The 25805-nt window shown below is 39.3% G+C and overlaps 1 protein-coding gene across 5 annotated transcripts in view; it reads left to right on the top strand.

Moving 5' to 3' along the window:
• Positions 1-25805, top strand: part of NSMCE2 (NSE2 (MMS21) homolog, SMC5-SMC6 complex SUMO ligase) — a 130150-nt gene that overhangs the window by 52971 nt on the left and 51374 nt on the right. For all 5 annotated transcript variants that reach the window (XM_032688733.1, XM_032688725.1, XM_032688698.1 and 2 more), the window contains one exon: positions 5253-5406. In XM_032688733.1, the coding sequence (XP_032544624.1) occupies positions 5253-5406 (154 nt within the window). The remainder of the gene's footprint in view (positions 1-5252; positions 5407-25805) is intronic.

The raw sequence follows: 25805 nt of genomic DNA, 5'->3' as shown, positions 1-25805 counted from the left end.
GAACCACTGCAATGCAAAGGCCAGGGGAACATTTCTGTGGCAGGCAGAATGCTGCTCTTTTATCACAAAGTTTGCCAAGCAGCCACAAGCTGTTTCAGGCTCTTTATAGAGAGTGAACTAAATGCACACGTTAATTTGAACTTTCCCTTAGCTAAAGGAGAAGGTAAAAGGTTGGCTTTATGCTCAAAGCACAGAGCTGGGATTTATTTATTTTTGGTTCTGCCAGTCTCCTTCTGCAACCTGAGGCCAAGTTATTCATCTCTTAATGCTACAGTTTCTCCATTTGTAAAATACATGGTATGTCACAATGGGTGTTTAAGGCTAAATTCTTTAATGTTTGTGAAGTGTTTTGGGACTGGGCAGGACAGTTTTTAAATGCTGCAGTGCTACATGCAGAGTTATGCTAATTAGTGCCTTTTTAGACACTGATCCCTTACTGTATGTAGACTAATACTGCAAACTGGTCCAGTTTTATTCTGTGGTACCTTTGGCCTTACTGGTTCTGAGGTTGGTCTGGGACAGAATAATTTATTTCTGATTTGGTGGTTATGGTAATTGATGAAATAAAAATTCCCCAGACTGTCCCTTAGAATACCCTGAGTTAACTGTTCCCTTAGGCTGTGCAAGCTGGCCTTTCAAAAAGCCTGATTTTTGGAGGCACAGTCTTAACAGTTTATGCATGGAATAGATATACTCCCAGTGGAAGAATCTACAAGAAAAAAGCTTATGCCTACAGACAGATACTGGCAGAAGCCAAAGACCTACCATAAAGTGGCTCATTTCATAAGCATTGCCCATCATATACAGACACCCCTTTGCAGCTATGTTTTTCTAAACAATTTTTTTTAGTGTTTTTAAATGTGTTTTTCTATCATGACTGTTGGTAGATCATGTATGGAATATCATTAATTATCATGTATAACATGTCTGTTCTCTTATTGCTGATCTCCCATGTAAATACCCTTGTGGTTCTTTGCTGGTATGTCACAGCAGATGCTTTTGCTTTTTCTATTGCTGTAAACAAGTTGTTGTGACTGATACTTCTTTTCACCATATGTCCTGAACACTCCCAGTTCATCGTCACATGTAATTTCCAGGATGCCTTGTAGGGTGTGTATGCCTCCACCCGATTTCAAAATCAGTGTAGCTCTCCATGGATTGACTAATGACTGCAAGGTGTAACTTACCATGCTGGTTTTGGCTGACAGTGCTGCTAAACGAACAGTTGTTTGCTTAACGTGTCTTTCATGGTTCCCATGTGAAGTAACTTTTTCTGAGAAATTCAACATGCCTTCAGGTCTGCTGATAAGCATTTATCTGGCATGCTGTTGAGACCAAAAAGGAGCGTGACCCCAGCTTGTTGCCCTGAATACTGGTAGTTTTGCCCTTTCCCTTAGCCATGTCGTATGTTTGTATTGTCCTCATACATTTTGTTATGCTGATCTCATCATTCCTACATCCATCAAGCATCTGTAGAGTAGGAGTGGGTGGGTGGCAAGAACTAAGAAAACTGTGATGTACCTGTAAGAGTGTTGTGCTGATGCAGTGTATAAGATGTTGTAATTCTGTCCCACTGTGAGGATCTAGGACTGATGGCACATTTTCTTACATTTGTTTTAGTTTATGTTGTTGTTTTAGACCATTTTCAGCGCTCTTCATAGAATAGGGTATGCAGAACCAAAGAGGAATTGCTTGTGCACAGCAAACATATTTACTTGTTATTATAATGGGTGGACATGCCTTGTTATTCACCTGTGATGTGCTGACCTTCCAGAAGGTCTGCCTGGCATTTCAGTAATAGCATATGTGATGGTACAGTATTGAGTGTGGTCAGGAATGGGAATGGTGTCTCTACTAATCATTTTAATGAAAGCAGTCATGTGGAGGTGAACAGAAACTGAATTTAAATAGTAAACATGAAAGAAGTTCAACTACAGGAAAGGACATTCTTTGAGCATGTCTCTCATCTGACTCTTTAGGTTTCTGAGCTATTCTTTAGGTTGTCTGAGCTTTTGTCATAGGTGTTGCTGGACTGTCCTCACAATATAATGTATTGCTGTTGGGACTATAGCTGGTGGGAAAGACTTTTTTCCTCTTGATAGCTGGTGAAATTGTTCATGTTGTCTGTAGCAAATAGCATGCTAGCTCTTACTTTGATCGATCTGTGGCGGCACACTGTGTGATTATAGTTTATGTAGGTAAGGGAGGGTTTTATATAAGCGTTTTCTTGAGGTTGGTACAGATGTCTATATGCAAATTTCTGTAGCTCCACAGTGGAACAGACAAAGCTGCATATCACAGAATCATGGAATCATAGAGTATCCTGAACTAGAAGGGACCCACAAACATCGAGTCTGGGTCCTGGCCCTGCGCAAGACAAGCCCAAGAATCACACCATGTGCCTGAGAGTGTTGCCCAAACACTTCTTGAACTCAGACAGGCTTGGTGCTGCAGGGAGCCTGTTCTAGTACCCGGCCAACCTCTACATGGAGAACCTTTTCCTAATATTCAGCCTAATCCCGTGACACAGCTTCATGCCATTCCCTCAGGTCTTATTCCTGATCACCAGGGAGCAGAGAGTGGTGCCTGCCTTTCTGCTTCCCCTCGTGAGGAAGCTGCTGATTGCAGTGAGGTCTCCCCTCAGTCTTCTCTGTGCTGAATAAACAAAGTGACCTCAGCCACTCCACATATGGCTTCTCTAGACTGTTGACCATCCTTGTGGCCCTCCTTTTGGCTGGTTTTTAATAGATCTATATCTTTCTTATGTTGTGGCACCCAAAACTGCACACAGGCCTTGAGGGGGGGCCTCACCAGTGCAGAGTGGTGTAATGCAGCTTCTCAGGTGTATGTTGGTTTTGCTAGCATAACACTAGAAGTTGCAGTTGCTGTCTTTTTTCTGCTCATATGTGTGAAGTCTTTTAATTCTGGAATCTGCAGTAGAGAGCACCACTGTTTAAACTAGCCTTGGCTGTGCTCTTCTTTTCACCTTTCACTCCGAGGGTATGATTGAAGATGGTATGTTGATGCATACCTGCACTCAAATCTTCCGTGAGCCAAGAAAAAGATAAAAAGAGCCTGATGTAACTATGTCAATGTGTGACGTGGTGCCTGTGGAGAGGAAAAGGTTATTGACATTGTCTTTGCTACCAATGGATGCCTATGATGAATGTCCACATAATTTCTTTTACTCTTTGTGTCAGTATCAGCAACTTAGAAGCACTGCAGGGTCTCTTTTAGTATACACAGCTGGATCTTCCATATGGGATCTGGCCATAGTGCTCTCATTCATAATGAGGGCAGATCTTAGTGGTGGATTGTTATTTGTCTATGCTTGTGAGTGTGTCTACATGTTATTTTTATGTTAAAGAGAAAATGTTGGAATGTCGGTAAAAACAACCTGATGTTGCAGAAAGGAGTACGTTTGCACTACATGTGGTCCAGATCAAATAATTCTTTTATAATGTCTTGGATTTTAAATGTATTTTGATTTAGTAACTGTTTTCTTGTGCTTGTTTATACCTGAAGGCCAAGTATCTCCTCCAGCTGAGTACTGAACAGTTCTGGTTGAGTTTGTGACAGGCCCTCTGTTGCAGCAATTTGCTGTGATGCTGACACAGGCAACTCATTTGAGTTTGTACAATTGTCCCCACTGCACTGGACACAGGATGTTCTGTTTTCCTTTGCTCATTTTGTCAGATTTCATAGGATAAGGACTCTATGCTACTTCTTGGCTTTATACAGCAGTCTGAACATCTCTAATGATGTTAGTCTTTCATAGTCACTGAGCTCCTTTGGTACCAAGGTATTCCCATTCACAGTTGGATGTTGTGGTTGGTGATCTTTTATCTCCAGGTGCCTTTGAAAACTTTGCATGCTATCACCTGGCAGTGCATATTTTTTTCTTATTTTTCTTCTTGCCACAACTTGTATCTGTCTAAAGAAAATGTGCCAAACTGGCTCTACTCCTGGAAGAAGTAATAGTTTTATGGATTGCTTTGTTTTGATTAAGGGAAAGTAAAGATTTCTTGTAGCATTTTATACATCTACAGAGTTCATTTTTACATCAACATTTATTATTCCTTTGGCTCCTGAAATAAGATATATTCTGTAGGATTTCCAAGGTCTCTGTAAACTTTCAAAGCTGTAAACGATTTGATGAAGTGGACTGGTTTTTTCTCAGTAGCCTCCTTTCCTGTCTTTCACAATGAATAGTAGCGTGGTCTGGTAAGGGGCAGAATTTAATGTGTGTGGTAGGGGACGAGTGGCTCAGCAGAAATGGTACTTACCTCCTTTTTTTTCAGTTTGTCCTGTTTTGTCATAATTTTGGGATAGAAATGGCCTTTGTCTGGTTCCGAAGATGCTTAGCATCAAGACTTTGACAGATGTCCACCCTTCTTTCCTACTTTGTACTATTGCTGGCCATCATTGTACAGCACAGTCCATATTACCTGTAATCCAGTACTTTTGAAGACCTGTCAAAGGTACAGTTCCCTAGAATTTAATGTTGGTTTAAGAAACAGAAGGGAAAACCCCAATTACTGTTTTTAGGGGGTTCCCAAAGTGCTTTTTGCATTCTTAGAATATCTTAATATTGCCTATGTGATGACCTCCCTTTTATTTCTAGGTATTTATTCTTCAGATCAATCTAGATGTAATTGCTGCAAACAAGTACTTTTCAAGAAACTGTATTTTTGCCTGCCTGTATGGCATAATGCTTCTTGTTCACACAGCACAAATAAATTGGGGTGGTTTCCTTTCACATTAGCCTATGTATTGCTTTTGCTGGAGTTATCACACTGATCATGCATGTAGATTATAAGCTTCTGTAAAGCTGACTCCAAAATTGTGAGAGAGTGGAGGTTTTAAGAAAACTCTTGATGTTATTTCTGCTTTTTAATCATCTCTCATTCTGGACAGAGTTGTAGTCACTGTTTTCATGCATGCTGTGTCATGCTGGTTGTTTACTTTCACTACTCAGGGAAGTAAATTTGACTGCAAGGTTTGGTTTTCCCTGTTGTTAGCATGAGAAATACCCAGAAACTGAGTTAAAATGATACTGAGTAGTTAATCTCTACATTTCATAGTTACTTTTACTGAAATGAATAATTACCTGGAGGTTACAGCTTCAGAGCAGGAAGCCTAACTGTAGTCAAAAGAAACTGAGCTTATGCTAATGAATTTTTGCTTTATGTCCTTTGCTTTGTATTAAAATGTGTCATAATGAATAACATTCTATTTCTTGTTCCTTACAGGTAAAACGAGAAAAACCAGAAATTATACCAGATTTAGAAAACTTGGTGCAAGAAAAATTAACTACAATTGAGAACAAGAACAGTGACTCAGATTTGAAAAGCAATGAAAAATACATGTATTTTATGGATCAGCTTAAAGAGATGAAAAAACAATGTAAGTCTGATTTAAAAAAAAAAAGATTCTTTGAGTACTAACTGGTAAGATGTGACTAACTGCCCTAAAATATAGAATTGCCAATTATGGCTTAAACTGGTGTGTGTTCTTACTTAAAAACTTATTTAAATTTATATCTGTGTAGAAAAAAGGCCAGTGTAACTACTTTGGTAGCTTTATTTAGACTCCCACAGTTCCTGCTGTGTTTGAATACAAATATCATGAAAATCCCATTTTTTTTTGGTAAGGTGGGTTTTGTCATTTGAAGACCTTTTGCATTTATTTTCTTAATTGATAGGATCTTCTAAAAAGATTAGGTAAGCTGTTTTCATTTGTCGCTTAAACAAATTGCTCCTGTTTCACAACTTAGGATGTGTTGCAACTCTTAAGAAGACCTTTGCTTTAATCGTAGAACTATATTGTTGGAAAATGCTTACTGTATGTGTTCTCAGGTTTACAGCTTCGTACACGCACCAGGAAACACTGCAACTTAGTAAAATCTGGTTTTCTTAATTCACATAATTTTTCTAGTGTTAAAATTTCAAGTTATATCTGCTTGAATTACCAGAAGAGTTGGAGAGAGAACAGTTCTGTTATTTATGCAACACAACAAAATTGTATGCTTTTATTGCCCCACACATATAGCAGTCATTAAAATATCACTCTGATTACTGGTTCTAGGAAAGTTTGTGGGCTCTGACACTATTTGTGTCGCTCTTCCCCAATCATGATTATGTTTTGAAATCGTATTATTCTGCTTGCTGTCCCTTGACCCCCTTGCTGTACCTATTCCCTCCCACCCTACATTTTGATTTCAACATGAACCGGTATCTCAGGAACTTCAGGAGTCATAGATTAATGATTTATACCATTGGAAAAGGATATTCTGGATGCTTGCCTGTAGCTCTCCTTGAGTTTGGGGGTTTTTTGGAGCCCTATTCAAACCTCACTGGAAGTAGCAAAAAGAATTTGCCCACTGATTCCACTGGACTTCAGATTACTTCCCTATAGAGACTTGTGGGGTGTGAGGACATGTTTGACAAGGTGAACTTTAGATCTGGTGTCTCAAGACTCCCTAGGATTAGAGCTTGAGGGCTTAATATATTTGTTTCTCATCTTTATGGGTTTTAAGATTTTCGATTTGAGTATTAGCACTGATCTCTGAGTTTAATAGATCTTAGGACTACTCTAAGAATGAACATGCCAAGTTGTAGACCACAAAACAGTGTAATTTTCACTCCCTACATAACCATAAAATTATTACTGCCCCGCCATTATGTTGTAATTCCTAATTTCCAGGTGTTTGTAACTAAGAAGATAAAAATCTTGATAACTGATTTTGGCTTTACTTTCCACCCTGTAATTGCCTGAGGAAGGGGTGTATGCCCTAGGAATAGATTCAGTTCAAGCTATGAGACTAAGTTCTAACTGGCAGACCTGTTGAAAAAAACCCCAAATTAAATAAACACCATAAAAATTATTCTTAATAAAATATGAGAATGTCATTCTGCTACTGCTGCCTGAAATCCAGATTTGTCTTACCTAGCCACTTGACTTTTGTTTTGGTCGTGTACAGAGGTCAGACTATGCCCAAAATGAAATGCATGATGATGTTGAGTGGACTGCTGTGTTCTGTACAAGGACTGTTTATCAGCTGGGTCAGCTTGGGGTTTGTAGATTTCATGTTGGTTTTGATCAAGTAAATCCATCACATTTGCTGCTCTTGACATTTTTATTGCAATTTAAAAGATTTAATGAAAAATGGTTACTTAGCTTTCGCAAACAGTCTTGGATGCAATATAGTGAACATGTATACAAGGGAACAGTCTGGTGCAGCCACCTTCTTTGGCAATGAAGTGTTACCTCAGGTCTGCAGATAGGTGGGAAATACAAAGTTAAGTTTTTGAAAGCAAGCACAATTCTGCTGCCTTAAACTTACATTAGTGTTGTGTCTTCTGCCTACATAATCTATTGATCCAGTATGAAATTATTTTCCTACACTCCTTTCCTCTTCAAAAGGCTCTTTTACCAGGAAGGCTTCTAGTAATTGTTGAGTGATAATGGATGACTGAAGATCGGTGGAGCCTGTTTATATTCACATACTTAAATTCGCTTCTATATGATACAGTGACCTGGAACCTTTAAGACTGTCTAATTTCTCTATTTGTTGTAGTTATGTCATCTTCTTGCCATTACCCTTATCCTCCCTCTCTCCTTTTGTGTGTTTTTGTCACTCATACCTAGCCCTTAAAAAGACATGTGGAACTGAATATCAAAAATATATTCACAAGCTTAAAAATGATAGGTACATTCTTATAGGAATTCTTATAGGGCCTCTGGTTTTAACATCTTTGTGAGAGACTAAACACATGTACTCCATCTGGCACAAAAAGCCACTTCTCATTATTGAGCTCTACATAGTAAATTATTATGTCAAGATGTATAATTGAGCACTGTCAGTGTTATCTAAACTAGTAGATATAATCTTAAGCTGCTCCAGGGGAGGTTTAGGTTGGACATTAGAAGGAATTTCTTCACAGAAAGGGTGATTAGACATTGGAATGGACCGCCCAGGAAGGTGGTGGAGTCACTGTCCCTGAAGGTGTTTAAGGAAAGACTGGACATGGCACTTGGTGCCGTGGTCTGGTTGACATGGTGGTGTTCAGTCACAGTTTGGACTCAGTGATCCCAGAGGTCATTTCCAACCTGATTCTGTGATTCTGTGATATGCCATGTTGAAAATAGTACATTACTGTGAAGAAAGATTGGACTCAGAGGCAGGAATTTCAGAGTTGCAATACCAGCTGAGCTGGAGAGTCATGAAATCCATAAAAGACATTATGAGTGGTGATTTACCTTATAGGACACTGTGTGTACATGTGTTTTTCGTGTTAGGTTGTTTTTTTTTTTTTGGTAAAGAGAACATTAAGGTCATCCTGTTAAATATTCAATAGCCGTGCTTATATCGAGTCAACTGTGTATTCTTTAGTTTCTCCTGTATGAGTCGTGATTTCAAAAGCATGAGCCCTGCAATTCTGGTCCCATCTTACAGCTTATTACAATGTGTCTGCAAATTTTGGGACATAGTTTAAAACTGCTTGATGTGAGTTACATGTATCAGTAACTTCAGCAAAAACTATCTGGTTAATATTTTGTTTTCAATCATTAGTCTTGCCAGGTTTGCGCACAACTTAGTTCAAAATTCCTGGCCTGTTTCAAGAACACATATACAGTTGTGGTCCAATTTTTAGCTCTTTTCTGGGATTTGATTTTGTTGCTAAATCACATAAAATATGAAAACTTCAGCCAAGCTTTCTCAGAGGGGCTTTCCTGGGGTTTTCTTTTGTTCCAGTCTTTTCTATCTCAAAGGAGCAGATGGGGTGGATGCTAAAATGATTTGCTGTCCAGGATGTGTTACCATTAATCATTGTGTATCTTTTATTCATAGTTCAACGTTTGTATTCTAGAATAGCTGAACAAGGAAACATTATATTCTCACATTGTCTTGCTACTTAAAAATTAGCTAGGATTTTAAGGAGAAAAAATTTCTCAACACAGTTTTTAGGTATAGTGCAGAGTGTGAAGCAGTTAAATACAACCTTATTTTAATAAAAAATTAAGAAAAGTAGTATGTTTTCTCTCTTGATATTTGCTACCACAGTGATGAAAGGGAGCTGCATGGTTGTTCCCTGCCCCCTGACAGGTGACAGGCAGTACTGTAGGTAGCTCTAATACTCAGGGAGGAGAACGGAGCTGTATCACCTTCAGCTTGTCTTCTTCTCTTGGCATTTCTGTGGGAAGGAGGCCTTCTTTGCTTTGAACTCCAGCAGCAGCTAAGGTGCAGAAATGAAATCGGGCAAGTTCATCTCTGGCAGTAAGGCTGATATCATGCCTCAGAGCAGTTTCTGTTCTGCTCCTCTTTCAGACAGTTTTCAGGCATTTTCTCTCAATATGTGAGCCTTTATTATGCAGCTACTTCAGCTAGAGTTTGTGCAAAGTGATGCAAAATCTCCACCTCTGATGATATGTGTCAAAACACTGTCAGACAGGTTTTATGTGAACAGAAAGTGGTTTTTCTGAAGTCTGTTTTCAGAACTATCTTAGTTTCCTAAATTCCCACTTCTTACTTTTAATGGAAAACATTTTCATTTTTCCTCTAAGCATTCTTAGAATGTAAGCAGTAGAAAGGAGTTTGATTCATTTTTCTTTTTTTTTTTAGCCATTTCTTGTGCCCATAAGTGGCTACATTATCTTTTCCAAATAACTGAGCACTTGGAGGCATATTCACTAAATCTGGTAATACCAGAAAGTTCTATATGATTGCTTGTGTGGTTTGTAAGGAGAACTTTTTTACCTTAACACTACATGACTGATGCTCTCCTTACCCATAAGGGTCCTGGATCTGCAAAGTACTTAGTGATCTTTTGAATAAGTGAAATGCTTAAGCAAGTTGCTTAAATTAAATTGCTTGAGTAGATTCTTTGAAATTAGTGAGATTGCTGGCATGTTTCATTTCCTTATTGGAGCATAACCACAGTGCAGAACCTTGCAGGAGTGAGCCCATAGGAACTAAGCCTTGATTACTGCAGGAATTGTAACTTTGCATTTTGTATCTTCTGTAAGTTTAAAATCCCACCTTCTGTTTGAAGGTGTATTACTAAGTCTTTTTATTTCATGCCAGTATATATATATCCGTCTATCTCAAAGGCATCTTCTGGCACAGAGTATGAGAACTTTGCTTTCACAAAATGAAACTAAGATCTGTCTTTAATCTCTGTGTAACAGTTTAAATTTCTGATACTCTGTGAAGAGAGATAATCAGAAGGTATAATCTCTGCTCCTATGACCCTAGCTGCCACTGCTGTATTTGCTGAAGGTTATTTAGTGTCACATTTGGTGCACAAAGGATGGATGACAGGTCTCATAGCTTTTTTGTAGCAGCTGACAACATGCACTTTGGAATCCTTGATAAATATGGGCTCTGTGAACACCCAACAGATGCACACTTCAGTCGTGATTTGGTGGAAAGTGCTAAGATTTGAGTGAATGACAATATTGCTGGTTATGCCAAAGTTTATGGAGTGAATTTGGCAAATGTTGGAAAGATAATATTTTTTTATGGGGGACAAATAATTTTGAGACTCAATAGTAGTTCAGGGAAATTTTTGTCACAGGAAAGCAGTCATTGTAGTGTAGTTTGGAAAGTAGCAACACTGCAGTTGTAAAGATCTTTCTTGCCTTCTCCACTAAAGAAAAAAAAAGTCTCTGAGGCTTTGAAAGGAAAAAGTATGTATCATGATTTAACATTTTGCGAGGATGGATTTATAGTTGTTATCAATAAGCAAATATTTTGAAAGGAGATGATTTTAAATTCAGTGTTCAAGTAGATGCCATATGCCCTGTTGATACATGTATTTTAAGCGATGCATATGCTGAGAAATAATTATGTAAAAAAATGTTATTTTAGATGCAGTTTGGGATAGAGAAAATGACACTGTGAAAGGAATTCTCTTTAAATTCATAAAACAGTCTATCTGGAGGTTCCAGGAAAGAGTTTGATTTGCTTTTAGTAGGATAAGAAAACAAGCTGCAACGAGACAGTGAGTAGTATAATGCCTGACAAGTTTCATCCAATTAATCCTTACAGCATCACACTGAGGTAGACAATTTTACTTCTCACCATATAACAGTGGTGAAACTTGAGGAAATAGTTGAAGTTTCTTGTGTGGAGTCACATAAGTGATTTGCAGATCTGAGTTTCTCTTCAGTTGTACCTGGCTTCTTAGTTGGCCTATTTTCGTCTTTATACTTGACAGGGTTGGCAGAGAATCACCTGAAAAAATAGCATTAGTGTATTTTTCTTTATATTTTAATGTAAAAAAATAATTTAAAATCCCCTTACTGACTAATTATGAGAAAACAACTTCAGCACAAGAGTTGAAATTTCCAACTGAAAGTGGGATTGGTGTTATGACAGTTTAGTGGTGTGTGTGGGATATGATCTTTTCATTTATGTAAAATTCCTTCTAGACAGGCCTTTGACTAGTAAAGAAATGAAAGAGGATCCAGCACTTAGAAAGGTCATTTGAAGTTCAGGAGACCTAGCTTTAGTTCTTTGCTTTGTTACCCTCTTCTTGTATTAGATCAAGTAATTTAGTTTCAGAACAGATCACTGGGAGTTAGGTGCCTAAAACTTTGTGGATCTGGACCTTACACCTATGTCTCTAATTTGGTTATGTGTATATTGTGTTTGTGGACTGTGAAGAAGAGACTAAGGAACGTGGACTGGCTCAAATCCATGGTGCTCTGGGCTGGTACCCTATGGAGCAAAACAGCCTTGTCCAATTGAGTACAAAACACTCAACTGCCCTGAATCTCTTGTGGCACTAAAACATCGTTATTGTCTTTTTGTACTTTATTCAGTTCAAAGAGCTGTGTTTAAGACTGCCAGAGTAATGCCTTCATGGCATGATGCTGAGGTAGCAAGTTGCAGCCCCAAAGGAGTGACATGAATATGTTGAGGCATTTGTGTGAATGAGAGCTGAATTTTGGGTAGGGTTGAAGGACTGTCCTGATAAGAGAAGTCTGGCATGGCTTTGTCCTTTTGGAACTGTCCTGTCTGGATATTTTCTGGAAGGAATTAGTTGACTTGCTCAGGAGCGAGCAAGCCCATTTGTAGTTTTGAAGGATTAGATGAGGGCCTGAGAATGGAATGAGTTACTCTATTTCACAGAGTTTTTTGAAAGATAAACAAGCTAGAGAAGCAAAGTAGATGAACAGGATGATCACATACAATAGCAATGGGAGCTGTATGGTACCCAAGACCAATATCCAAATTGTAAAATTACCATTACAGCTAGTGTCCTTGCGAGTTTGTTAAAAAGTGCTAACTCCAGAATGAATGAAACCATCAGAACTTTTCTTCTGCAATCTGGAATGACTTTTTCAGGTCAAAAATTTTGTAAATGCAGAAACTTGTGTTGATAATAAATAATTCTGTTAGTGGATTAATGAAGAACATTAATTGCCGATAAGTCTGGTTTCTTTGATGAAATAATTGCTATTCTAATGTGATTGATCAAAACAAGAAGTTTCTTCGTTTGGCATTTAGAGATCTGACATGGAATTCATAGTTAAAATGAAAGAGGAATCAACCCACCCCCTCAAGCAACTCTTCTCCATTGAAAGTAACCTGGAGTATAAGAGATCTGAGTTTCAGTCTTGGTGATTTACAATCAGAATTTGACTGACTCTTGGCCTACTAAGTGATTGACCTATAGCTCTGGAATCAGTTTCTATTTCTCTCTCTGTCCAGTGTGTATTTAACTATATATAAAAATGGCAACAACTGCAGAAGGAAATACTGAGAGACACTGACCCTTTAGCCCTATAGTAAAGCACTCAGCTGAGGGAGGAGGTATCTTAATCAGAAAGAACATCAGATGTAGATCTCTCCTGCTATAAATATCTGCCTTTCTAATCAGCAAATGCTTGAGGGCAGGACCTTCTTATCTGTTTCTGTGTCTGTCATCTGATCCCTACATACATTTTTAAAAGATCTACATTTTATTCAATTGCAAAAAAAATTCTTTGCAGGATGTAATTCTTGCTTTTATATCAGCCTGGCTTTCAGGTCAGCACTGTCTATAAAATCTAGAAAGGAAACAGAGTGTTATATTGAAATAATTTTTTATTATTATTATACACTTAGGCATAATACTTAGGGTAATTTATTGTTACTGCCATGGGATAATTCTCCCTTAAGTGAGCACACTGATGGCTGCCAGCACGACATTTTTACTGTTTGTATGAAGATATAGGTCAGGAAGGGAGCTTCTAGATGCACTTCCATTATCTTGATGTTGCATTCAATCACATTATCCAATAAAGTGCCATCTTAAAATATATTAACTCTTTCCCCTTTGTTTCTATTGGAAGAATGATGAAAAACCTTAGAACTTTGCTTAGGTGGTAAGAATTTTTCTGGCAAAATAAGTCTGTAAGCAAGTGTTTGCTCATTGTTCCTGTTCCAGCACTTTACCCAAGCTTAAAGAGATGTTCTCCCCCAATGGCGTTTAGTTCAATTCAGTCAGTTCCTATATTTCTTGACTCCATGGTAATCCAGTGCACCATGATAACTTCTAAAATCTCATGTCTCATGACCATATTTGAACTCATCAGAAATGTTTTAGAAATTTCAGATTAGTAAGAAACATAGAGGTAGTTGCTAAACCTTGCCTGTATCTGAAATTCTGAAATGTTCAATAGATGAATTATACCCTATGGAAAATTTGCTTTCTGGTAATAAAATACCAGTGATTTCACTTAGAGTTTTCACTCACTTCTTTCATGGTGTAATAATACATACTATTTTGCTTGCACAAATCCGAGCAGTGAAAATGCAAGGACTGCCTCTACCAGCTCAGTACAATTTTACTTACTATTGTATCTGTTGCATGCTATTCAGAAAAATTTAAAAGTCAGAGGATACAGGAATTCCATTCATGTGCCATGAGCTTACAGCTTAAATTTCAAGTGTGATCACAAGAAAACAGGTAAAGAACAGTCCAAGGAGAAGAAATCAAAGGAAGAGGAAAGGGAGAGCATCTCAGTGTTAAAATTTTTCTATGAGTTGCTCTCACTTTGAACTTAGGATATTGAGGAGGAAGGAGGAAAACCTCAAAAGAACTTTAAACTTAGGGAATTTTGTTTTATTTACTCATTTTTCTGTTACTTGAGTATTTATCTGGAGGGTTAGTAGGTTTTTTTACTCTTTCTATATATTTATTTCAATCATTTATATGTGGGACTTTGTGCCACCAGTATGCACAAGTATCAGAGGAAATACTGCTTCATGTAGAATCTACTTCAAGTAGATTCTTTTATATTGAGTGCCAGTACAAAAAGCATTTGAGGAAGAACAGGGAAGTAGTTCTGAGATAATGCTGACTAAATAATAATCCATCAGTGCATATCACGCTGCATGGTAAATTTGAAATACTCCAGTTCAGAGAAAGGAAAACACTTGGTGTTTTTATGGATCCTGAAACTACTTGCCATGTGGTGTGTCCTTCAGAAGAGGAGCAGGTATTGATCTAGATCTTGCTTTGGTAAGCATCAGTGGAGGTTCTGAAATCAGTGCAATTTCCCTGACCTATACTTGCCACATATAATAACATGCAAAATAGTAATGTACCGCAAGATTAATAAACATCCTCTAATTCCATAGCAGAAGTTCACGTGCATTGGCTGCTTACCGTAATTTTTGCTATCCATATTATTTCATTTCCCTCTTGAAAGCCGTAGACACCAATAACCTCACAGTAGAGCATGGTTTCTTTCCAACTTGACTTGTATGCCATTAATATACTGGAGATCTTCACACTACCCCAAACGTGTTAAATGTTGAGCTGAAATGGAGGAAGAAAGCTAGAGAAGCTCTGAGGGACTGCAACACCTATCTTTTAGGTTTGTAGACCTCAGACTAGATGTCAGAGCCTAGACTTAAGTGCCTTAGCTCCCAGGAGGAGGGTTATGGCAAAGCTTGAACAGCTTTGTTCAGTGACAAATCTATTCAGTCAGCAGAGAGTGCTTTACATCTGTATGTCAGTCAGTATTGCATAAGGTGGCTAAAAACGTGCCAACTATAAAGTAACGCAAAGGCAATGAGTCGCTTGTACTGTGAGATGGAGCACTCATGCTTCTCTTATGTACCTGGAGAGGAAATGGACTGCGGTTCTAATCTGTAGATTTAGGAATTTCAGACTCTCAAATGATTACTGATGTTATTGGGGAGCTGAAGTGGTAATTGTATGTACTGTCTCTCAGGGGTAACCTAAGAGATGTTGCTTTCAGTCACCATTAAAACCAAGTCACAGAAGTCGAACACCTTTGCTGGCATTTACACTTACTCTAAAACAGGCTTGAAGCATTCAAATGTTCTGTCACAACTCAGGAGTGCTTTAAGTTGTCACCTTTCATCAGTTATTAGCTCTGATTTCAGACACAGCATCTTACTTAACAAGTGGGGATAGGTTTATCATATCTTATCATCTCAAATGTGGATGTAGATGTGTGTTACCAGACTTGCAGTGAATGATCTTAGGATTAAAGGCAAGTTGCTTAACAGGTGGTTCCAGAAGGCACTAAAAATACCTAGTGAGGGAGAGAAGCAGTTAGTGGAGTGATAGTGAGAGTGCTTATGTTTTATATCATAGCATTGTGACTACAGCAGTTGCCCAGGAAGTGATGCCAATAAATTCCCAAATAAGTGCCTAAAAAAAGCCCTTATGAGGAAGATGACATGTTTGACTCCTCTCTGGATCCTCCAAATGTCCCTGACCAGATTACTGGAGGCTGGACAATACCAGGAAAACATTGCTGTCAGCATTCCCTGCCTCGTGACCTCTGTAGTGATTTGCTATTATTCATCATCAGAGTAAGGCTGCTGGATGGGATGGAATGGAATTCACATCTGACATCATGCAGTTGCTCATAGGCTTTTCAGCAACCCCTCGGCTGCAGGCTGGTCTGCAGAGGGCACTCCAGAGCCCTTCAATTGGTGCAAAATGTGCACCATGTGCAGTTGGAAGTGGAAGGTATTTGGGAGGATTTGAAGAGAGTGCACGACTGTGTACTCCAGTGGTTAACTCCTACAGCAAGAGAAAATTGTGTTTTCTACATCTCCATCACCACCTTCTCTTCTTCCACTTGGATGGAGCTGTGCCTCCTTTCAAGAACCAAAGAGGTTGCAAGACAAGCAATGTATTCTTAGTTACTCAGGCTGGGGCAGCTCTGGGCAAGTACAGAAGTCAGATCTTCAGATCCCTGGAGAACCTGGGAGGGGCTTGCTGGAGATAAATGCCTTCAGGGTTAGGAGGCCACCAAACAGGATTTTTCATCATTTTGGACTTTAGTAGTTTGCTTCAGTTCTTTGCCCAGCCTTAAGTATTCTCCCGCACTCCCTGTTTGAAAGTTTAAGGGTCAAGCCAAGACTTAATGAAATCAAAAGAAGTTTTTGCAGGAAGGCTGTTCATCAGGATCCATCTATAAACTCTGAGTATAAACTAAGTGGCTGGTTTATAACTAGATAGGAAAACATGGGAAAAAACCCCTGCTTATTGCATCACAGAAGACTCGATGCAGAAAAACTAAGCAGTTTCCTTCAAGGGGGAAAAAATGTAAAAGCTTTCTGTATGCTTTATCAGCCTTTACAATAAAAATAGTAATTACTGCAATTTAAGACTAATGAATAAATCACTGTATTAAAATAGGAACAAAAAAGTTTAACAAGCAATCATATGTAATCATTTGGCAACTCTGTTATTAGTGTGAGCAAAGTAAGCGATTCACCTTACCTTTACTTTGGGTTTTTTGGGGTCTTGTTTTTTTTTCCTACAACCCAGATTAAATTCCTCTTTCCTGATTTCCAGCAGAGTTTTGTGATGCCCTGTCAGATGTCTACATTAGTTGGGCTCTTATTTCACAATTCCACAAATACCTGCTCACCTAAGAAAACACGGCTGTGTAGATAGCTGCATTGAAGTCATGCCTGCGTATGGGTTTTGTCACATCACAGCTGTGTCATGGGAGGATATTTTCCAGCTCTGCTGTACGCTCTTCGCTACTTCTCTCATTTTACCCAACTGTTCCTCAGCCTCAATCAGCATCCTTCCTCTTTTTTCTGAAGCTGCTTTCCCTTTTCACATGGTGCCACAACCTCCTTTTTCCCTTCAGCCCTCCTCTTTGGCTTTGCTCCCTGCCAGCTCCTCCTCAGAAGTGTCACGGAACATGTTACCCACGATGGACGTACTTAGTTTCACTAGTGAGGCCTTCATGTCAGTCTTGTTTTGTCCTGAAAAAAATATGCGTAACTTCGTTATCATGCTTCCAGCTCAGTCATGTACACAGGACAAGCTGTAATTTAGAGGAAAGTAGTGGCTATTGACCACTAACAGTACGGTGGTGTGCTAGCTACGGCTTTACGTTTTTGTTAGAGTTGGAAAAAGTAGTAGCTGAGTGAGTCATGAAACCCAATGTAGCAAAATTCAGTTGTAAATGAAAGAGGAACATTTCCATATTCTTCATTTGGCTTAATTCCTGTGCCTAATGGCTGTGTATATACCATAAACATTGTGAAGGAGCAACCATGGAAACACTTGTTTTCTTGCATTGCTAAATTTACTCAGGGTTGAATATTAACACAGCGCCTGGCATTACTTTAAAAGCAAAAATAGCTAAAGCGTGACTCACTATGAGTCATTTACTGCTAGTCCTGCTATACTGCCTAGAGCTTGACATTGAACAAGTTGGCAGCCTGCATTGCTGCATTTTTTTCTAGGAACTTTGAACACATTTCATTCTTGTGAATTCTCTTGTGCAACAATATTGAACACAGCAATGTGTTTATTTTGCTTCCAAAGTCGAATGAATCAGAAAATGGTGAAACAAAGAATATTTTTCTTGGAGATTCTGGAAGAGATGGATTCTGAGAATTATTTTTTTAGCCGCAATAACGAAATGATTGCATGGATGTTAAAAGTTAATTACATTTTATCCAGATTATGTAATATATATTTTAAATATATTAAAATGCCTTTATTACTATTATTGATTTGCATTTTCAGCAAAGGCACATGTAGAATCAGAAAGCTACTCCTATAGGTTGAGAACGTTTTCTGTTTGGTTGGCAAAGTTTTATGATGGGAAGGCAGTGAGCTCTGAAGGGGTAGACAAAATGAGGCAACTGTATTCCTATTGGCCTCTGTATTTAAAAGGCACACCCTAAATATGGTGCTTGGTATCTGACAGCGAGTAGTTTGCTGGCTGACTGAGGGAATGCCTAAAAAGATCAGCTGATTTCAGTCAGATGGGAAGGGGTAATGAGAGAGGGCTGAAACCAAAAGCAACTTGCTGAGGCAACCATGTGATGAGATCCTGAAATACACTGGCAGGGCCAAATATCACTCTTCAGAGTGCTAAAATTTTAGTTCTACCTAAATGTAATTTCTAACTAAAAGCCACTTCTTAGAACAATAGATAATGAAATCCTTTAGTATCTTCCATAATTATTTCTACTTAAAAAAAATCTTATGCTATCAGCATACAACTTTCTGGATGTGTTTAAAGGAGGTACCGTAAATCAAATTAAAATACTAATAATGTAAGTTCAAAAGGCTAAAAAAGTAACATCCCACACACCTTGGTATGGATAAAAAGCTTGCTATTGTTCTGAAAAATAATATATCTGTTTCTATTATTATGAGCCTCAAAGATATCCAAGAGATAGAGGTGGTAACTCAACTTTTATTCGAATAAAAAGGAGAGTTCACTGGCCAATCCCCAGTGAGGTCTCTCAACTTAATGGAGGTTGCAGCCTCTTTTATTCCCTTGCTCGAAACGCAGTTCCTTCCCCATTTCCCCACTGGCTGAGGAACTCCAGGGTTACAGCTTTCTCGACGCCTCCAGTGTGTCCCCCCATTCCATGGTCCCCTTGTTACTGGGCAAACTGCACGTTTCTGTAACTAAACAACTGAACAACCAGTAACTTGTCCCTTCCCACCACCAAATGCAATGCAACCACACTACAAATTTTGCAAGAACACCTATTTATTCCTAACAATCCTCCTTTTTCTTCTTTTATGATGTTCTTGCAAAAGGGAGTATCATGTTCCTAATAATTATCTCTTGGTTTGCTTCGTTACTTAAGGTTAAAGTTTCTTGAGAATGAATAGTTGGTCCTTCAGTTGTTATTTTTAGGTCATTAGGCATAGCTACTAATTGCCTTCCCTTATCACATGTGCAATAATTTTTATGAGACAAGGAATCATACAAGATAGGAAAATTAAGGTATCTAGCCCTCAAAGAACAAAGAATAGTGTTTTCTTTATTCCTGGTCTGACTGGAAGCCATGAAAACACATCTACGGCCCACCCCTTCGAAGTTCGAGCCAGGACATGGGCTAACTTTTGAATTTCCTTTTCTGTGTATTCTACTGCTTTTCCATTGACATCAGTTTGCAGGCAGCAGTCTGAGCTGTTTAATTTTCCACATACTCCCTCTTTCTCTGCTAACAAATAATCCAAACCCATTTGATATTGAAAGATGGTGGTTCTCATTTGGGTTACTTAGTCTGTCTAAGGCGTTAGCTGTTTGGTTAGCAATAGTATCTAATGTAGCTTGGAGTCTGATTATACAATTTAAATTATGGATGGATTTTCTTGCTCCATGAATCAATTTATAGGGGTTCCAAGTGTCTGGTCCATAATCCTCTGTAATCCTTTGAGGAGTCCACTCATTCTCTTTCCATCTTTGTTTACTCTGTCCTGTAAGGGAGGTATGAAGTTCTTGTTTTTCTCTTTTGAAATCATCATATACTTTAATTCCCAAACTATTCCCTTGTATATGGTTTAGTAAAAAGAATAAGGGTTTAATGTATCCCACAAAACAAATTCCATCTTCAGGCAATCTTTTATATGCATGTCAGCCACAGATAGTGTCCTTTTAGTACCTGGGTTCCTTTGGAAAAGGGACCATCCCAGAGTTCCTCATCTTTTGCAACTTGAAAATAAAGGGTATTTTCCTTCCCTAATGGCCCATGCACTACGTGTATTTTGGAATCATTGCTGGGATAGTAACATTTCCAGGCACCTGCCATATCCTACCAAGTACAATTATGGTTTGATAAATTGGTTGCAGACCAGAATCTTTGAAAGAGAGTTCTGGTCCCATTTTGGTGTTGCCAAGCCCAATGAAGTTTACAGTTCTCATTTGTACAATCATACCCTGGTGACAAGGTACTTTCACGAATACTCTCTCCTACTTTCACTCCTTTCTCTCACATTCTGTTAAGGCAATGTTCCTGTTCCTGTATGAGATAACTGCCAAGGGCTGCTATCCTTCTTCCCTATATCCTGTACTATTATGAACCTCACTAAGGTTGCTGACCCACCATTTTGGTTGTACTGGTTCAGCTACTCAGGGCCAGCTCTCTGATCCCCCTGGTCCTCCACAGACCCAACAATTAGTTAGATTAGAGGCTTTTGCAATTTCTTCCCTTAATACTAAAAACTTATTTCTTTCTATTTGCCGAGTGCACTGCTGATATAGAAACAGGACACAGGATCGAAAGTTTCATCTTCATCTGATTGTCTATAGGAAGGTCTGTTTGAGTGGAAATTTAGTAGATGCTCAGTAGGTAGACGCAGGAACTTCTCCCTAAATCAACACACACTTCTGCTCACAGTTTCTGCATAGTATAAGTTTAGGTTTTCCTTCTTTCTCTTGTAGTTGTGAAGTCCAGACCTCTGATGCTTTAGAAGGTTTCGCTTGTGTATGGTGAGTCCACCAACTCTCAGCAGTCTTAACTGCTGTCTCTGTGGTCAGTAACACCTGATATGGTCCACACCACTTTGCCACCAGCGGTGCTTCTTTCTACTCCTTAACTAGAACTCAGTCTCGAAGAGTAGGGTTTGTGCCAGCTGGGCTTCCTGTCAAAGAGATTTTCAACAGACAGTATCTTGGCCACATACTGCTTTATGAACAGATTAGTAATTTCTAGCCCGCTTTCTTTTTGTAACGTTACCAGATAAGGGATTTCAAACATTATCTAGAAAAGTTCTCATGTACTAGTGCCTTGCCTCTACAGGTTAATAACCCTTTTTTTCCCCCTTAATTTCCCAAACATATGTACTACTCCATATGCATATTTGCAATCTGTATAGACATTAACTACTTTCCCCTGGTACATTTCACAAGCTCATATCAGAGCAAATAGTTCAGCTGTTTGTGCTGACCAGATAGAAGGTAATCTACCACACTCTTTTAATTGTTCTCCTTCAATTATAGCATACCCCGTGTAACACTTCCCTTCTGTTACTTGTGAAGATCCATCAATAAACATTCTGTCCTCTAGATAGTGGACCATCTGTTAGGTCACTTCTAGCTCGTGTTTGAAGATCTTTACCTGAATACAATCATTAACTGTTTTTCTTTTGGGGTTTTGCTCATCCTTGTTTTAACAAGAATCTGAATTAAAATTTTTCCACCTTTGATTTCTATATCGTCTTGCTCTATTAGACAAGTTTCATACTGTAACAATGGTGCATTAGTCATCCATTTAGAGGCTTTTTCTGTAATCAGAAGAGGATTCCTGGCAAGAAATCCCAGTCTTTCAAGTGTGATCTGCATTCTCTAAGTATTCATTTATTCTCTCCCTCGCTCCTACAGGATCGTCTAAATAAGATGGAAGCTCTTTCTTCAATCCTCTTGTATCCTGAGTTGTTAATGGGACTATTACAAAACCAAAACCTCCTCCTTGGCCCCCCAGTGGAACCTCACTCCGTGGCATTTGCAAAACTTTTTCTCTAGCAGTATATTGTGTCCCTGCCCTAGTCCTTGAGGGAGATAGGATTGAATTTGTTTCCCCTTCCCTCTCCTGCAGCATTTGTAAACCTCTTTCTCCGCTGGGACCCCATCCCTTCTTGAAAATTTTCTGCGGGGAACCGCGACTCCCCCTACTCTGGTCCGTGCGCCCGACTTGGCGACAAACCACGACTCCCCCCCCAGTCATCACTCCCTGGTCGCCGACAAACCACGCCTGTGCCACCTCGACTTTGGCAGGAAGGGAGTTCCTGCCACACCCCACTGTGAACCCATGCCGCAGATGCTTCATTTTTGGCGGGAATGAAAAAGGTTCCCGATGCCTGGGGTTTGGTGGGAAAAGAAGTTCCTGTGGTCTGCAAACCCCCTCTCCTAGTTACCGTCACCCCCCCATCCCAATTAGCTGTAACTCTTTAGACCTTTTTGCCCCTCCTTGAGCATTTTCCTTTCACCTTCCCTTGGGCTTTTTCTAGAGGGATATAAGGGTCATCACCCTTTTTGCCAGATCCCTTATCTGGCTTTTTGCCCCGCCTTTGGGCATTTTCCTTTTGCCCTCCTTAGGCATTCTCCTTTCCCCCCCCTCCCTTGGGCATTTCCTTTTGCCCTCCCTTGGGCATTTTCTGGAGAGATATAAGGGTCATCACCCTTTTTGTCAGATACCCTATCTGGCCTTTTGCCAGGGGTGTTTTCCTTTTTGTCCCGCCTGGGCATTTTCCTTTCACCCTCCTTGAGCATGTTCCCCCTTGCCTTCCCCCTTGGACATTTTCCCTTTTGCTCCCCCCCGGCACTTTCCTTACTGCCTCCCCCCCCAGCATCTTCCGCTTTGCCCCCCCATGGCACCTTCTCATTGCCCCCCCTCGAGCATTTTCTTTTTTTTTCTTTTCCTTTCTTTCCCCTGGGAATTCTCCCTTCTCCCCCCTCTCTGACTCCCATACTACTCACTGGTGAGTCCTTTCCCTGTGGACACCTTTCCAAATCAAAATGAACATTCTTTTACCCTATCTTCCCCTCTTGTCTGTCTCTGGATGGTCTCGGGAACCCAGTCAGCCATCTGACGCCGGCCACTAATGAAAGGAACTGATCACCAAAACCAGTGGTGTGGTGCCTCCAGCTCCTTTCACCAGCTACTGCCCTTGGAGGGTGAGTCTATCCCAGACCGAGCCCCCATTTGTTCTGAAAAATAATATATCTGTTTCTATTATTATGAGCCTCAAAGATATCCCAGAGACAGAGGTGGTAACTTAACTTTTATTCAGATAAAAGGGAGAATTCACTGGCCAGTCCCCAGTGAGGTCTCTCAACTTAATGGAGGTTGCAGCCTCTTTTATTCCCTTGCTCGAAACGCAGTTCCCTCCCCATTTCCCCACTGGCCGAGGAACTCCAGGGTTACAGCTTTCTCGACGCCTCCAGTGTGTCCCCCCATTCCATGGTCCCCTTGTTACTGGGCAAACTGCACGTTTCTGTAACTAAACAACTGAACAACCAGTAACTTGTCCCTTCCCACCACCAAATGCAATGCAACCACACTACAAATTTTGCAAGAACACCTATTTATTCCTAACACTATTTATCTCTTCCTTTAACTACAGATGATGGAAATAGAGACTGTAAGGTACATTCATCTGTACATTTAATAACACATGCTATGCAGGATCCTTATAAGCTAAAGCATTTTCTCTGTCTAATCTGCTTGAACATCAGCTTCAGAAATTTCTCTTGAAGTGGTTTCCCTATTAAAAAATCTCATTATGATGACTCAAGAGAGAAATAAGAATGATTAATTAAGCTTGACAGTGGCATTCTAAGCACTGTCCTGATATGCACTATTCTGTCTCATTTCAACATGAATTTGTGATCACTTCACTGAAGAGGCTTCTGTTTAAAATTTAAAATTGTCCAGTAAACTTAATAAGGTTAAAGTAATTTTTTCTTATGTTTTCCTAACAATCATACTAAAAAATGATACCATGTTATTTTCTTAAAACTAAAATAAAAAAATGATCACGTTATATGAAAAGTGGGAAAGGATTTTGATTTTTTTTTCTGTGTTACCTCTCTGACAGTGACCCCTAAATCGCTGTTAATTAAATGATTTCAGTAGTTACTCATGTTATATGCTCTTTAGCAATCTCTTCGTAGCTACTGAATAGGCTGTGTCTCAGCCATACCTCCAGGCGTGTTAGGCAGAATATAGACATGAGAATTTATGTTAGGAGTAAGCCTGTGCCTTTTAAAAGACAGCTCTGTGTAGGAGGTTTTTCTGCTCTGAGGATCATTAGAAAGACTGGAGCTGCCTAAGGCATAATATCTCTTGGGCATCTCTCTACATGTTGTGTAAGTAACGTCTATTAAGTTATAGCAAATTGTTCCCATCACATATGTGTTGTTTCCATGTACACGTTCACACACTGACACAGGGTATGGGCAGGGCACTGACGTGCAGCCTCTTTAGCACATATCAGAAGACCATGTGCTGAGCTCTAAGTTAAGCACACAGAAGCATAATAGTCTCGCACTTAACGTGAACTTCATTACCAAGTATTAACTTTTTTCCATAAATGCATATGAAATGCTCTGTTGAAGTGAAACCAACATCCTGTTACGTATGCATCCTAAAATGACAGACAAAAACTCTCAGTTCTCAAATAACTTTCTGTTCCAGTTATGAATCTAAATGATTTTCTTTAATATTTTCACATGACAGACAAACAATACCTTATGGAAAGCTGTAAGTCACTCAGCGCTGAGTGAATTCATACCCACTTAACCACTACACGCTGTGAGGATGTCCCTCTTGTTGCATTCTTCTCCTGGGTCTTGAAGTGTGCTTGAGGTGCAGTATAGGCACCACTATGTCTGGGAGTTGTCAACAGAAAAGTGATAGGAATTTTGGGCTAATAAATATCTAGGCTCTGTGCATATATCCCAGTCCAGCACTACTTTCAACAGCAGAATGGAGGCTTTTTTCCCCCACCCTTCAAATTGATTTTATCAGATACATCTAACCTGAGGATCTCTTTCATATATAATGAATGGATGAGATGCTTAGGGTGTAATTCCTTATTCCCTTGGAGTTCTGATTAATACAGTTATTACTAAACAAATTTGCCGTGAAATTACTTGCATAGCATGAGCAACAGATAGCCAGGAAAAAACCTGTTCTTTGTCTCTTGCACTATTTTCATGTGACTGTGCCCTGTTAGAACCAACCTTACTGACTAAGGTTGTCCTGTGAGCTTTTAATCTTAAAAATAGCTCTTTGCCACAGATTGTCTTAGGTTGATTCACAAGCATAGTCATACAAGATCCAGTGGCATCATTGAACTGACTGTTAATCACTGTCACCTTTTGAGAAAAGACCATTTCTAAGCAGCTGCCAAGTGTTTTCCTTTTTCAAAAGCCATTAGCCTAGCAGATTTCACTGCTTCAGTTTTCTGCTTCTTACACATTTAAAATCTATGGCAAACCTTTTATACTTACGGTAGCAGGTGTATTTGTGAAGTATTAGTGGAAAAATTTTCCCTGAGATTTCCCAGAAATTGGAAACAGATGTTTACAATTGAAAAGATCTTCCAAGTAATGAGAGTCCTTAGTCTTTGGGCAGTCAAGTCACCAAAAGATGATGGGAGTGAAAACACATGCTGAAGACACATGCTTTTCACTTAACGAGTTAGAAACTCTTCCGTTAAGGCGTAACTACTTGTGTATTTCAAATCAACTGTGCTATTTGAGAAAATTAAGATACTGAAGGTTGACTTGCTGCATCAACACTGCACATTGCAAAGTTAATTTCCTAAAACCACGTTTAGGAATCCAAGTCTGGAGTCATATTTTTAGTTTATATATAAACTTGGAGTATCTCCTTTGCTCCCTATTGAGAAATTTGATTGTCATCTTTATTATGTTGCCCTCTGTATGATGGACAAAGTCTGCACCTCAGGATGAGTGTCTAGAGACATGTGCAGGCGTATTGAGTTCCTCGCTGCTTCTACATCTAGTCAGTTCAGTGCTATGCAAAT

The sequence above is a fragment of the Chiroxiphia lanceolata genome, chromosome 1, assembly GCF_009829145.1.
Source record: "Chiroxiphia lanceolata isolate bChiLan1 chromosome 1, bChiLan1.pri, whole genome shotgun sequence".
In the NCBI taxonomy this organism is placed as follows: Eukaryota; Metazoa; Chordata; class Aves; order Passeriformes; family Pipridae; genus Chiroxiphia; species Chiroxiphia lanceolata.
The sequence above is the reverse complement of the archived record's forward strand: the minus strand, read 5'-3'. Positions and strand labels throughout refer to the sequence as shown.